The sequence below is a fragment of the Colletotrichum spaethianum genome, assembly GCF_022836535.1.
Source record: "Colletotrichum spaethianum MAFF 239500 DNA, contig01, whole genome shotgun sequence".
NCBI lineage: Eukaryota > Fungi > Ascomycota > Sordariomycetes > Glomerellales > Glomerellaceae > Colletotrichum > Colletotrichum spaethianum.
Window position 1 is genome coordinate 1,680,617 of NW_026054771.1, and position 12,872 is coordinate 1,693,488.

At 51.3% G+C, this 12,872-nt stretch overlaps 4 protein-coding genes across 4 annotated transcripts; all 4 read right to left on the bottom strand.

The window, feature by feature from the left end:
- Nucleotides 1–1,493: 1,493 nt before the first annotated feature.
- ColSpa_00446 (cytochrome P450 monooxygenase dtxS2) lies at nucleotides 1,494–3,217 on the bottom strand (the record flags this gene model as incomplete). Its single annotated transcript, XM_049266658.1, has 2 exons — nucleotides 1,494–1,853; nucleotides 1,961–3,217. The coding sequence occupies 2 exons, from the start codon at nucleotides 3,215–3,217 to the stop codon at nucleotides 1,494–1,496; spliced, it is 1,617 nt and encodes a 538-aa protein (XP_049122615.1).
- A 2,086-nt stretch (nucleotides 3,218–5,303) lies between these two features.
- Nucleotides 5,304–7,052, bottom strand: ColSpa_00447 (acetyl-CoA hydrolase; the record flags this gene model as incomplete). The annotated part of the gene is made up of 2 exons (XM_049266659.1): nucleotides 5,304–5,558; nucleotides 5,775–7,052. 2 exons carry the CDS (start codon nucleotides 7,050–7,052, stop codon nucleotides 5,304–5,306), a joined length of 1,533 nt encoding a protein of 510 aa, XP_049122616.1.
- Nucleotides 7,053–8,193: 1,141 nt separating this feature from the next.
- On the bottom strand, nucleotides 8,194–9,988 carry ColSpa_00448 (dimethyl-sulfide monooxygenase; the record flags this gene model as incomplete). The annotated part of the gene is made up of 6 exons (XM_049266660.1): nucleotides 8,194–8,418; nucleotides 8,490–9,224; nucleotides 9,278–9,326; nucleotides 9,455–9,659; nucleotides 9,716–9,856; nucleotides 9,925–9,988. 6 exons carry the CDS (start codon nucleotides 9,986–9,988, stop codon nucleotides 8,194–8,196), a joined length of 1,419 nt encoding a protein of 472 aa, XP_049122617.1.
- A 998-nt stretch (nucleotides 9,989–10,986) lies between these two features.
- ColSpa_00449 (UNC93-like protein) lies at nucleotides 10,987–12,694 on the bottom strand (the record flags this gene model as incomplete). The annotated part of the gene is made up of 6 exons (XM_049266661.1): nucleotides 10,987–11,290; nucleotides 11,344–11,564; nucleotides 11,626–11,660; nucleotides 11,764–12,275; nucleotides 12,338–12,566; nucleotides 12,631–12,694. The coding sequence occupies 6 exons, from the start codon at nucleotides 12,692–12,694 to the stop codon at nucleotides 10,987–10,989; spliced, it is 1,365 nt and encodes a 454-aa protein (XP_049122618.1).
- Nucleotides 12,695–12,872: the final 178 nt, after the last annotated feature.

The following is a 12,872-nucleotide window of genomic DNA, read 5'->3' on the forward strand; positions in this document are numbered from 1 at the left end:
ATAAAAGAATTAAGCTTAAGTTTTTTTTATTTATTTACTAAAATTAAAATAATATTAGTAATAGCTTAAAGAGTATAAACTTTTTTCTTAAAGTTATTAGTTTATTAGACTTTAACTTAAAGTTAATTAAAGAGTATTATATTATTATTAAATATCTATTATATATTTATAATATTTTTATAGGCTTTTTTAAGTTATTTAGCTATTTTAGTATTATTATTTTTATTATTAAAAGATTTAATACTTTTTATTTTTTAATTTAAGCTTATAGGTTTAAAGAGAATAATTACCTTTTTTTTAGATTTATTAAAAAATAAAGTTAAAGTAGCTTTAAAAGATATTATTATTATTTAGTAAATATTAAAATTAACTTATTAAATAAAAATAATTAAAGTATTATAATTAAATATTTAATAATAGTATTTTTTATTATTAAATAACTAAAATTAATACTTAGTAATAGTAAAGTAAGTTTAGTTAATAATTTAACTAAGTTATAGTTAACTAATAATTAGTTAATTATTTAAAATATAAGTAACTTATATAGCTTTATAATAAAAAAATAATTTAAAAGTTATTTATAATAAAATAAATTATAAAATTAATTATTAAAGAGCTATAAAAGTTTATCCTTAAATATATCTAAGTTTATTTTATATATAAGTTTAGTATTTAATACTATTATTCTAATTTTATTAGCCTATTAATAGTAATTATTTACTTAGTTCTATTAATTAATTACTTGTATCTACTGATCGATTAGTAGGTCTATTGATCGGTCAGTGGGTCCTGTAGAGTGATCACCTTATCTTATTTGCACGTGACTTGTACCATAGTTCTTCCTGTTCTGGGGAGTCATCTGTCCGTTCTTGTGTCTTGTCTATACAAATGTTATGCTGCCCGCGTCCTGCCTTGTCCGGGTGGGGCGTTACTGTTGGTAACTTGTTGGGTCGTAACATGATTCCACACTTCTGACCCCCCACTGTATCTTTAAGTACCTGCCACGCTAAGCAGGAGCGGGCTGTGGAGCCCTGGCCTAGCTTGGAGCTTGGGCCACACTCCGGCTGATTAGCCAATCATACGACCTCAGGATGTCTCGCCCACCGAAACAATTCAAGCAACTAGTCTGGTAATGAAAGCAGACGTCCTCTACAGCACAGGAGCCTTCACGTGTGTTGAGATCTTGCTATATCGCATGAAGAGTCAAAGAGTCGTCTAAAGAAACCCGCCTGATTGTCGCGGGTGATTACAGGTAGCTAGCTAGCTAATTGACCGCATAGGCCTTTGCTATTACATGTATTGTCTCATTTGTTTCCATGGTGGTTTGTAAAGTACCTGCGATTGCGAATTTCTGACCGTATACAATATTTTTGTCTTGCAAATACTCGCGTTTATATCTGAAGAAAACGGAAACTCCATGAGGAGGCCGAGCCCTTATGGTGTACACGTGCCATCCATGAAACTGAAGTGCATCGAATCATCCCCTTCAAGTGTTATGTCGAGGACCGACGCTTCTTGATGTGTACTACCAATGGCGGTTTCTTCCAAATGGCCCAGGCCTTGTGTTTTGAATACGGCTGCGTCCACTCGCGGGACGACTGACCTAGCTTCATGTCAAACTCCCAGAGCAAACGTGCCATGATCAAGCGCATCTCGTTATAAGCCAGGTGCTTGCCGACACAGTTTCGTGGGCCATATGAGAACGGCTGGATAGCGTCTCGCTTGTCCGCGTAGAACGGAGACGATGGGTCCTGAGCGACGTTAGGAAGCCATCTCTCAGGGAGGAAGGACTCCGGCTGCGCAAAGTTAGAAGTCGAGAGCCCGGCGGAAGATTGATGGACGCCAACCCGAGTCTGTGAGTTGTTCCTTTTCGTCAGCATTGATTGCATGGAAACTTGGGAGGACAAAAGACTGTAGTGACGAATGAAATGCGAATCAAGGCGTTTCGTTTAGTACTTACTCCGTGAGGGATGTGCATCCCCTCAATATAAATCAGCTCTCCAGTATTGGGGACAACTCTCTCGAGCGATGCTGGCACGGGGGGGTACAGCCTGAGTGTCTCATTGAGCACGGCAAGCAGGTAAGGCAAGCGTGCGGTGGCGTTGATGAAGTTGATATCGTCTGCTGATTCGAAAGCTTGTCGAACTTCCTCCACTGCTCTTTTATGAGTGTGGGGCGCTGATAAAAGGTAGAATATGCAAGCCGTCATGAGCGTGGCGGTGGTGTCGCTTCCAGCCACGAAAAGAGTGTTCGAGTTCGTGATTATCTCTTCAATAGAATTGAGCGTTTTCTCGTCTCTTCCCCGTTGAAGACCTTTCATAAAGTCCTTGCGAGCCTCCTCTGAGTCGTTTGCCAAACGCCTGTTCACGGCCTTTTTCGTGAAGTTGTATTGATCCATGAAACCCTTTTGCACGTCTCTTGCAAGGAACGGCATAACTATCATTGCCAGTGGGCCAAGCAGGCTGTTAAATTCGAAGATCTTCTTGCCTCTCTCAATGAACAAGAGTACAGAGTTTACCACATGATGTAGTTCGTTGTTCTCAAGGCCGCCCAAAGACTCTCCGAATGTCAAGTCGCCGACAATGTCGAAAGACACGATGTGAAACCACCTCCCCATCTCTGTAGGCATACGGGACTCTGCGACATCGGACAATCTTTGCACCAGCTTGTTGACGTAGCCGTGGATGATGGGCTCCTGCTCTGCTAATGACCTTGGAGAGAAAGCGTGAGCAACCCCGCGGCGGATTCGAGCGTGGTTCATATCGTCGGCGGTAAGTATGTTTGATTGAGGGTCGAATAGCTTGTTGGAAAAATATTTGGGGAATTGCCCGTGTCCGTGACCGTAGATGGTTTTCCAGGCCTCCGCGGTCGTAAACGAGACGGCGTCCGGCGTGTAGCGCACCGCATTGCCATACTTTTGATGGAAATGGCGAATATCCTGGTCAATAGTGCCGAGGAGTGTCTTCACCTTTGGGATGAATGGGAATATCGTCCACAACTTGGGGCCGGGAACATGACGTAGTGGGTGAAAGTAAGCCTGGTATATGCCTTTGACAATGTAAAGAAGTAGCCACGAACTGACAGCTAATATAGCGATTTGACTGATTGGCCCCGTACCCTTAGGGAAGAAAGAGCTTAAACCCATAGTGATGAAAACGTGTAAGCTGCTACGAACACTCATTAGCCCACTCCAGACCAGAATGACTTCAAAGAGCATCAACGAAGGGCGGAACAGATGCCTTTTATTTATTTAATGACCTCGATTATGCAACTTCTCTCATAAACTCTAGCTACACTCCGCATCTTGTTACCCCCTCACCCCTCTCTTTTGGCTTTGTTAACCTGAGGATGAAGTCGTTGCGCATCCCCGTCACCCCACATTTTACTCTGATCCGCTCTGAGACACCTCGCGGAAGCACCCGCCCTTATCTACCAACTCGCCTAAGAATAACGGGTTACATCATCTTATACGGACTACGAGGCGTCAGGAAAAGTCCGTGTTATGTATGGCGATGACTAATGATGTAACAGAAGATAATGCACACAGTGTCGGGGTCCATGTATTTTCCGTAACCGACGCGGTCGCAGAAAAATACGTCTCCGTCCCGTGCGGTTGAGTAGGCACAATCTCTGAAAGCAGGCCTCTTATTGTCCGCAATGAAAACGCACCGCGCGGATTCCGGAAAATAACGGTGTTAGGGCGTTAGGGCGCTCTGCTGCTGGGAAGTTACTTTTTTCCAGCAGGGGTCACCCACTTCTATTGCGATGCCTTTGGTGGGCAAAAGAGCCTTTCCAGGCAGCCCAGTTCTATTATGGGATTTTCTTCTCCCGTGAAATTTGTTGATCAAGTGTAGTTCAAATGCTTCAGTCTACTTGTTTCCACTACTGTGATAATAGAAGAAAAGTAATTGCGTTCTTTGGGGAGGGGTGAAGGAAGGCAGAGGTGGCGGGCGACTCGTACGGCGGCCAGTCCAGCTCAGCAGAACAGGATGCGTTGCATAAATCATTAACACTGTCTTAACCTCAAGTGCCGGATGGCACCGTACCCGGGCGGTTTATTCGCGGTGTGATTTCATGATGTACACGACGCAAGCAAGCGGGATAGGAACGGAACTCGAAAAACATGATTTGCGGTAGAACCTCGACAAAAGCTGAGAAGACGTATAGACAAAGCAGGGAAGAGAGAAGGATTGAACTAGCGGGCTAGATCTACCTTAAAACTAAGGGTAGGGTATGGCCATTATAAATGGAATAAATAAATACCCTAGTTTTGCCCTTTGGTGTAAGCTCTAAGATCTGGTCCCCTGGATTGTGGATAGCTTAAATTGTATACCTTTAGACAATGTTATGTATTATAGGTCTTGCTTAGCTACTTGGTCCTCGGCTCAGGCTCGCTTCAGTCTCGCAGGTGGTAAGAGCTCAAGTCAGCCGCCCAAGAGGGGTAGAGGGGACGGGGTCAATGTGACAAAGGTGGTTGATTGACCAATGGCAGAAGCTCGGAATGTCACCCATACAAAAAAAGTGAAGCATCAAAGGCAGATATCCTTATTGTGGGATTTCTAGTAGGGCCGCAAAGCTTTCCCAATTATCGGATAGTGAAATAGCAATGAAGGCAGTGAAGCAAGCAAAAAGCAAGTAACAGGCAGCAAGGCAAGTAAAGGTACGTCAAGATATTCGTAAGTGTTCATGGTTGAGCTTCCTTTGGTCAAGGTCAAGTAGGAGATTGGCTAAATCCTCTATGGACACTCGAGAATCCGAAGCAGAGCGGAGAAAACCCGACAATTTGCCCACAAGCCCATTGCTCAGCAAAGCTCAACCTCTGTCAGCTGGCTTCTGCTTGGGTAGGCTCCTTCCGGCTTGAAGGGTCAGTCACCGTCTTCAAGCAAGAAAGAAGAAAAGAAGAAAAAACAACCACGGAACCACCATCAATGCCGCTTTCTGAGACCTTTGCTAAAGACTGCTAGTAAAAAGCACGATGGATATTGATCTCTCTTTCATTGTCTCTCTTTGCTGTCCTTGCGACTTTGCTTTGCACACGGTCCGACACGGGCCTGAACAAGACCCTTGTTCTCTATTGATTCGCACACCCTCTTGCCATTTATGCTTCTCACTCCTTTGCAATTTGGTCGAGTTCCTGTCAGCTTGGTCAGTCTTGCATTGCGGCCTTGATTGTAGCGGTCCAGCACACCCTGCCGCCGCTCCAATGCATTGTAAAATATAGTATATTAAGACAAGAAGTAAGAGGTATAACGATGTCTATATACTCCTAGAGACTTTTCTACATGCTTATTACTACCCTACCCTCAAAAGCTCTTAACCTTCTGCATGCTACCCTCCTCCATAAGAGCCTTGTGCATATCAAAAGTGTTGAAAAGTAGATGAGGCTCGTGGCCCATGCCCTTACGAAGGCATTCGAACTCAGCCTTGTCAAAATAACGTTCCAGAATGGGCTGGTAGACCGGGTGGGCACATTTCTTGATAATGACACGAGCACGCTCGCGGGGGCTCAGGCCCCGGACATCTGCAAGGCCTTGCTCAGTCACGATAACGTCGAGATCCTGTAAAACAAAAACTATTAGCATGGTGATCCCAGCAGCCGTTTTAGATACGATAGGCAAAAAAGCCCATAAAAGGTGCTGCGTGTTGCACCACAACGCAGCCAAGGTGCGCGATGGGCAGCAGCGCAACGATGTAACTCAAAACAGGAAGTAAAGGGTCAAACTTAAATGTTCGGTTTGATCGATATGTGTACACATAGGGACGATACAGCTGACTCCGTGAGGGTCGGTTTTGGATGGGCGAGTGGAGGGAGTATGCATGATGCTATATTTGGCGTTGCGCAGGAAATCGGCGCTACCGCCGAGGCCGTTGAGCATGCGGGACCCCATAACGCACGTGCTGTTGGCGTGTGCGTAAATGTCAACTTCGACCGGGGTGTTCATGCCAATAACGCCGAGGCGGCGGATGATTTCGGGGGAGTTAGAAACCTGTTGGCTGCGGAGGAGGAGCTTGTTGTGGTAGTTGTCCCAGTTGTCATAGAAGCGCTGGAAACCGTCGGGAGAAAAGCGGACGGAAGTGGCAGTCGCGAAATCGAGGTGGCCCGAGTCGAAAAGGTCGAGGAAAGTGTCCTGGATGACTTCGGTCCAGACCTTGAGGTTCCAGAAGTTGGAGTCCTTGAGGCCGCCGACGACGGCGTTGGCGATATTGCCGATGCCGGACTGCAGCGGCAAGAGGTTCTTGGGCATGCGGCCGTGCCTGACCTCGTGCTCAAAGTACTCGATGAGGTGGCCGGCGATGGCGCGCGAGGAGGCGTCGGCGGGGGTGTTTGGTGCGGTCTGGTCGGGGTAGTCGGACTCGATGACACCGACGACCTTCTCGGTGTCGATGGGGATGGAGGTGGTGCCGATGCGGTCCTCGACGCCCGTGATGAGGTAGGGCTTGCGGCGCGGGGGCAGGTCGGTCATGGTGATGTCGTGCAGGCCGTCGAAGCTGGGCAGCGAGGTGTTGACCTCGATGATGATCTTGTCGGCCATCTGGACGAGCTCGGGAGTGGCGCCGACAGAGGCGCCCGGGACGATGCTGCCATCCTCCTTGATCTCGGTGGCCTCGACGACGACAACGTCGAGGTTCTTGTTGGGGCGGTCCTTGGTGTAAAAGCCGTAGACGAGGTCGACGGGGAACTGGGACAAGTGCTTGTCGTAGAAGTTGATGCGGCCCTCGTTGATGCCCTTGGAGATGGCCTTGCCGACCTGGTGAGGGCTGCGGCGCTCAATCATGTTGAGGCCGGCCCAGCGGTTCTCCGTCTCGGCGCCGGAGGAAGCGCCGACGAACAGGCTGTAGCGCAGCTGGCCCTGGAGGTTGTTCTGCTCGACGTGGTCGGCGAGGAAGGTCGGCATCTTCTTGGGGTAGCCGACGCCGGTGAAGCCGGACCAGCCGATGTAGGCGCCGTGGGGAAAGTGCTGGAGGAGGTCCTGGGGGCGGGTGAGCTTGTTCAGCATCGACGCGCGCTTGACGCGGGACCGCAGGGCGGCCGAGGCGACGGGAGACGCCATTCTGGGAGGATGTGGGATTTGGTGAGAAAAGCAAACACGAAGGAGAAGAGAGACGATCGCGGATCAGAGTGGAGAGGCTCACTGAGGGTCGAAGCCCGGGGGAAAGAGGGGAGATGGGGGTATGAGCCTGGCCAGAAAACCGGTCAAAGGGGAGAAGGAAGAACACAAGAACGGGGTGTCTTCGGAGCACGAAGTGGGTGACAGTGAGCTTTTGTAACGAGAGCTATTCGAGTGAAAGGGGCAGAGGGAAAATGTCGGCCGAGTCCCTTTTTCTCAGGGTGAGAGACGAGAGTGAGTGAAAGATCAGGTCACTTCGGTCTTCCCTGGAGCCCCTCGGTGGAGAATGACGCAGCACCGCCTGCGAAGCGACAGGGGAGCTCTGTGATCGTTGAGAGCTTTCTAGGAGAATGTGGACTCTTTTCCATGCATTAAATCATCAAGGGAGCTGATTTGATTGGCTTGGAGGGTGCTGTGGCTCGGTAACCGTCGGTAACACCCTTGCCAGGAGACAGCCGCACGGCCGCTAGAGCGGGAACCTTACTCACCTTACATAGTACAGCGCGGAAACAACGCCACGGGCCCTGGGCAGCCTGCTCTTGGTAGGGTTTGGGAGCACATCTTCCGGGCACCTCGACACGAGGCCCTCTCGGTGAGAGCCAGCGCTGGCAGCCATTGGCCAATCAGATGACCGGAACTTCGCGCCAATTGAGGACATCTGCTCGATTCTATTGTAATGCTACAATGTTTCTATAAGCTGGACATATGTGGATGGTCAATCTTTGTATTTTGGGCCTTCAAACAGCCCCCGCTGTCACCGTCCAAGCATCAGGTACCCAGCTTCGAATGTGCAAAAATAAAGTGGGTCATCTTCAAACTTCCGTAGATGCGAGCCATCCTTTCGGCACAGCTCGGCCGGACGAATCTCGGCTTTAAAGCGCGTTCGTCGCGCTCGGTCTCGCGCGCCGGACCCATTTTTCACCGGCCGGTCTCCGCTCCGCCTGGTCTGGATTGAGGGCATGCTCAGCCAACAAACAACACGCACACTCACCATAGTGCACTCAGAAGACCTGGGAATAGCTTCAAATCCTTCTAGCTCCCAACGCATTATTTTAGCTTTCTCTAACCTTGTCCCTTTTGTTTTCTACTCCGGGATCTTGGCCTCCTCCGCAGGGACACCCGCCTTCCATCGGTATGACGCCGCGACGTGCTCGTCCAGCGGACCTGTCTGTCCCTTCTTGCGGTAAAAGTTCTCTCTGTATGTGCCGCCAGGGACGGCGTAGTCGTCCCAGAATAGACCGCGACGCCGCAGCTCGGGAAGCAGCAGGTCGATGATGTCTTTGAAGGACTGCGGAAAGAGGGCGTACGCCTGCGCTCAGGTGTCAGCAACCGCCTATCGTCACGCCTCGATGTCCATGAAAGCATCGGCTTGCCACTCACAAAATTGAATCCATCGACGTCGGCCTCCTCAATCCATGCCTCAAGCCCGTCGGCAACCTGCGCGGCCGTGCCCACAAAGATGGGTCCGTTGCCGCCGATGCTGACATGCTCCGCGATCGTGTGCTTTGTCCACTTTGACGTGCCGGGCGAGAACCGCGCATAGCCCTCAACCGTGGACTTGACGGCATTGCTCTCAACCTGCCTCAGCTCCTCGTCGTCGCCGTATTTGCTCAGGTCGATGCCTGTCCAGCCGCCAAAGAGCGCCAGCGCGCCTTCGTGCGAGGCGTACTGTCGGTAGTCCGCCAGCTTCTTCTGCGCCTCCTCCTCCGTCGCTCCCAGGATCGGTGTGACGAGCGCGAGCACCTTGATGTCGTTCCCGTTGCGGCCGTACTGCGTGCGCGCGAGTTCGCGGATCTCGGCAATGTTCTTGGCGCAGACGGCGGGCGCGTGCGCCGACACGAAGATGGCCTCGGCGTGCTGCGCGGCGAACTGCTTGCCGGCCTTGGAGGTGCCGGCCTGCAGGAGGAGAGGCGTGCGCTGCGGGCTAGGCTGCACGATGTGCGGGCCGGGAACTTTGAAGAAGCGGCCGTTGTGGTCGATCTTGCGCACCAGGTCGGGCTGGGTATAGACACCGGACTTGCGGTCGAGCTTGACGGCGTCGTCGCGCCAAGAGGACTCGAAGAGCTTGTACATGACCTTGATGTACTCCTCGGCCTGTGCGTACCTGTCGTCGTGCTGTGGTTGTTAGTGCCTGAAATTGCGATTCGGTAAATGATCGAGGTTCTCACTTGGGGCTGCTGGGCGAGACCCATGTTCTTCGCCGCCGAATCGAGGTAGCTGGTCACGATCTGTCTCTGTCAGCATGCGGTTCGCTCACTCGCTGTCCATCAATCACTGACATTCCACCCTAAGCTGCAACGTTGTCAGTCTGAGATTACCGCAGAGGAAACGACAAGGACACCTACCGGCCACCACTGAGATGGTCTACTGTGGACAGCCGTCTTGCCAAATGGTACGGCTGTTCATATGTTGTCGAAACCGTCACGCCGAAACCGATGCTCTTCGTCACTGCAGCCATGGCGGCTATGGGTGCCAATGGCTCGTTAACAGGCCACTGAGCGCCAGAAATCTTCGCAGGGTCGAGAGATTGCGAGTACACGTCGTAGCCACCTTCGCGAGCGTTAGTAATCCCCTCAGAGGTAACAGGTGCTGGGCAACAAACGTACCAAGAACATCGGCGATGAAGATGCCGTGAAACTTGGCCTCCTCAAGTAGCTTCGCAAGCTCAACCCAATGGCTGATCTCGTTGAATCGCCATGACTGGTCGTCGGGATGCCTCCAGAGACCGGGCGACTGATGTCCACTGCCTATATCGCGGTTGTCAGCTACAGTCCATCTCGTGCTTCACATGGCGAGGAGGTCGCAGGCTCCTTACACATCTCCACGAAGGCATTGAGCACAAGGCTCTTCTTCGGTTTGCTTCCAGTCGTGTCGGCCATGGCTGCTTTGATGTAATCGCTCTGATATGCTTGTACTCTGGATGCACGTCAATCTCGTGTTTGAAAAGAGTTTGAAAGAGTGTGAGGACTGTATCACTGCAAAGCTTCAGGGAAAAAGTTGCGAGCTGTCCTCGACGACCGCGGGATAACAATAGGGCTTGGAGGGGTCGCGTCGAAACTGGCGTGACGTGACGCACCTTGGAGACTTTCCGGAGTTTGGTCTCACAAGTTACCCCAAAAGCCCCTCCCGATGTTCGGCGTGGGTCCGGTACCGTGGAGCCGGGGTGATGATGCCACCGGACGGCTCGGTGGCGCAAGACGCACGACGACACACAACGGGCATGGCGGACCCCACGCCAATGCCGCCCTCCCATGCAACCAACCCGTCGCCAAGCTACAAGGGAAGCTCCTGCACGAAGCCTCGGATGAGATCTTCAACACTCTCCTTATCTGTAACTAATAGCAGTCTAGCGGTTAAGCTGCAAGATGCACAGCTAGCTTGAAAGACAGCTTCAACAGTCTCCGCCGGCAATCGCATGTCGTGGAGCTCAGAGTTTAACGTGAGGCCATCACGTCATGTTAGCTCCGATGAGATGGGCCAACAGGAGACTTGCGGACTGTCTCGTGGCATGCTGACGGATGGTCAATACCCGTCAGTGACAAAACAGCGCCATTTACAAGGGGCAAGTGGAAGCGCCTGTGTCGCTGCGATATCGAGGTTGTGATTCGTTAATTGCTATTCACGCAGCGTCGTGATTCCACGATTACTCTGGGGACGACCACTTCATTGACACTATTTGCACAGGCGATTTGAGCTTGAGGTCATTCAATTAAGGTTCAGGCGAACAAATTAACTCAACCAAACAGGGAAATGTCTATCTCTATGGCACTATTGAACCCCCATCTTAGCGATCGGCGCCAGTCTACCGGAACATCGGAACCATTTGCCAAATCCCGACATCTTGGGAATGGTGCTGACTCGAGCGTGAATCCCGCGTCTATTGCTGCTTGGTATCCGACTCACCGTCCTCGCTCGACACCACGGCAGTAACACCCCGAACCTCCTCAACGTGCGCTTCCAGCCCGGAGCCGAAGTGTCTCAAGACAAACCACGCAGGCCCAATGGCAAGGGCCCATAGCGCAAAGTTGAAGTAGATGCCGCCCACCTCGCCGAAAATCGTGAGTGAGGTGAGGCCATAGCTGACAGCCTGCCATGCCGATTCGACACCACGGAGGAGTGCAGCGTAGCGGATAACTTCTTCCTCGCCCTTGGCTAGGTTCGTGACGATGAAGTAACTTGTCCTTGTTAGCGCGATGTTCTACCAGCTCCGAGTGGTGATGGAGGAGAAACTTACAGGAAGAGATAGTTGAGCTGGAACCCGATGGTGAGGAAGATGTAAACGGCAAAGGCAGAGCCGAAGCCCGGGCTGACCCAGTCATGCGTTGGGCGCGTCTGGCGGAAGCGCGTGGCGAGGATGGTGGCCCAAAGCCACCAGGCGCCCTGGGTGACAACGAGAGCCCAGAAGGTAGACCGGGTTCGGGTCTTGAGCGAGACCTTGGCACGATCGAGCCAGTGCTTTGGTTAAGTTAGTATTGTAGGATGGCTTTCATAATGGATCCCATCAACTGTGACTTACACCCAGGAGGTTGCCAGATATCACGGCAACAATTCCTGACAAGAAAGATCCCAAAGCTCTGGATCGAACAGAAAACCACGCTGCGCATCACCTATCAGCACCGTCCTATCCCAAGACATCAGGCTTGTCGAGACTTACTGGCAAGGTAGGTGAAGAACACAGCCTCCGCAAAAACAGCCTGGCCGATCCAGAGGATGATGAGGAGGAACTTGGGTGTGAACAAATTCTTCGTTGTAGCCTTGATCTCGTACCACGGGTTCTCCAAGATAGCCAAGCTGACCTTCCGCCCGTCCTGCCGCTCGACCTTTTCCGGTTTGTTCAGAAACAAGCCTACAAACGGGCCCGCTGCCTGGATGGCGATGAAGACGATGAAGACGGTGTACGATACCTTGCCGGCCTGGTCGTTGTCGGCGTTGAGGCCAAGGTTGATCGCACCGCCGAGGATCTGACCGCAAAGGCGGTACGTAAGCCAGTAGCCCAGGGCCTTGCCGCGGTTCCAAGGCTCTGGGTAGGCGATGGCGATGGCGGCCTCGGCCATCCAAAAGACACCGGCCGATATGCCGCAGAGAGCGGCGCCGAGGAGCATGAGCCACTCGATGCCGTAGCGGTTATTGGTGTACAAGCCAGCGGCGAAGGGGGCATATCCGATGCTGTTATGTGTACGCGTCAGCACATGCTCTATTCCAGACATCCGTTAGATGGATATGCTCACGTTCCAAAGATCAAAGCGCCTTTGATCCCGATGTAGTGGACGATGACCGAAGAGAAGTAGCATGACACGACCATCAGACAGAACGTCAGGGCGTTGGCGGCGTTGACTACCTTGGGCGATGCTGCGCCGCCAGCGCCGAGGGAGTTCATTGCGCCCCAAATACCAGGTGCTGCGAGGTTACACAAACCGAGGATGGTCATGTTGTAGAATGTCGAGCGGTACCACCGCACTTCGATGCTTCATGTCAGCATATCTGAGCATGTGGTGATTCAAAGTTGAACAGGAGGGCTGACCTGGGTGACGCTCCGACTTGGGAGGAATGACATCGCCCGCGGAGGCGTCGGCGTACTCTGCCATCTTGACGTGTCTTTGCAATCAAATAATGGTAAACGAAGGAACGATGTTGAACAACGACAATCTGGTTCAAGGAGACTGGCCAAGACCTGAGTATCCGGTTGGTACGTCGCCCATCGACCCCAATGGGAACGGGAATCCTTCGTCTTATGGATCAGACCAGGGAGACTTACAGACTGAG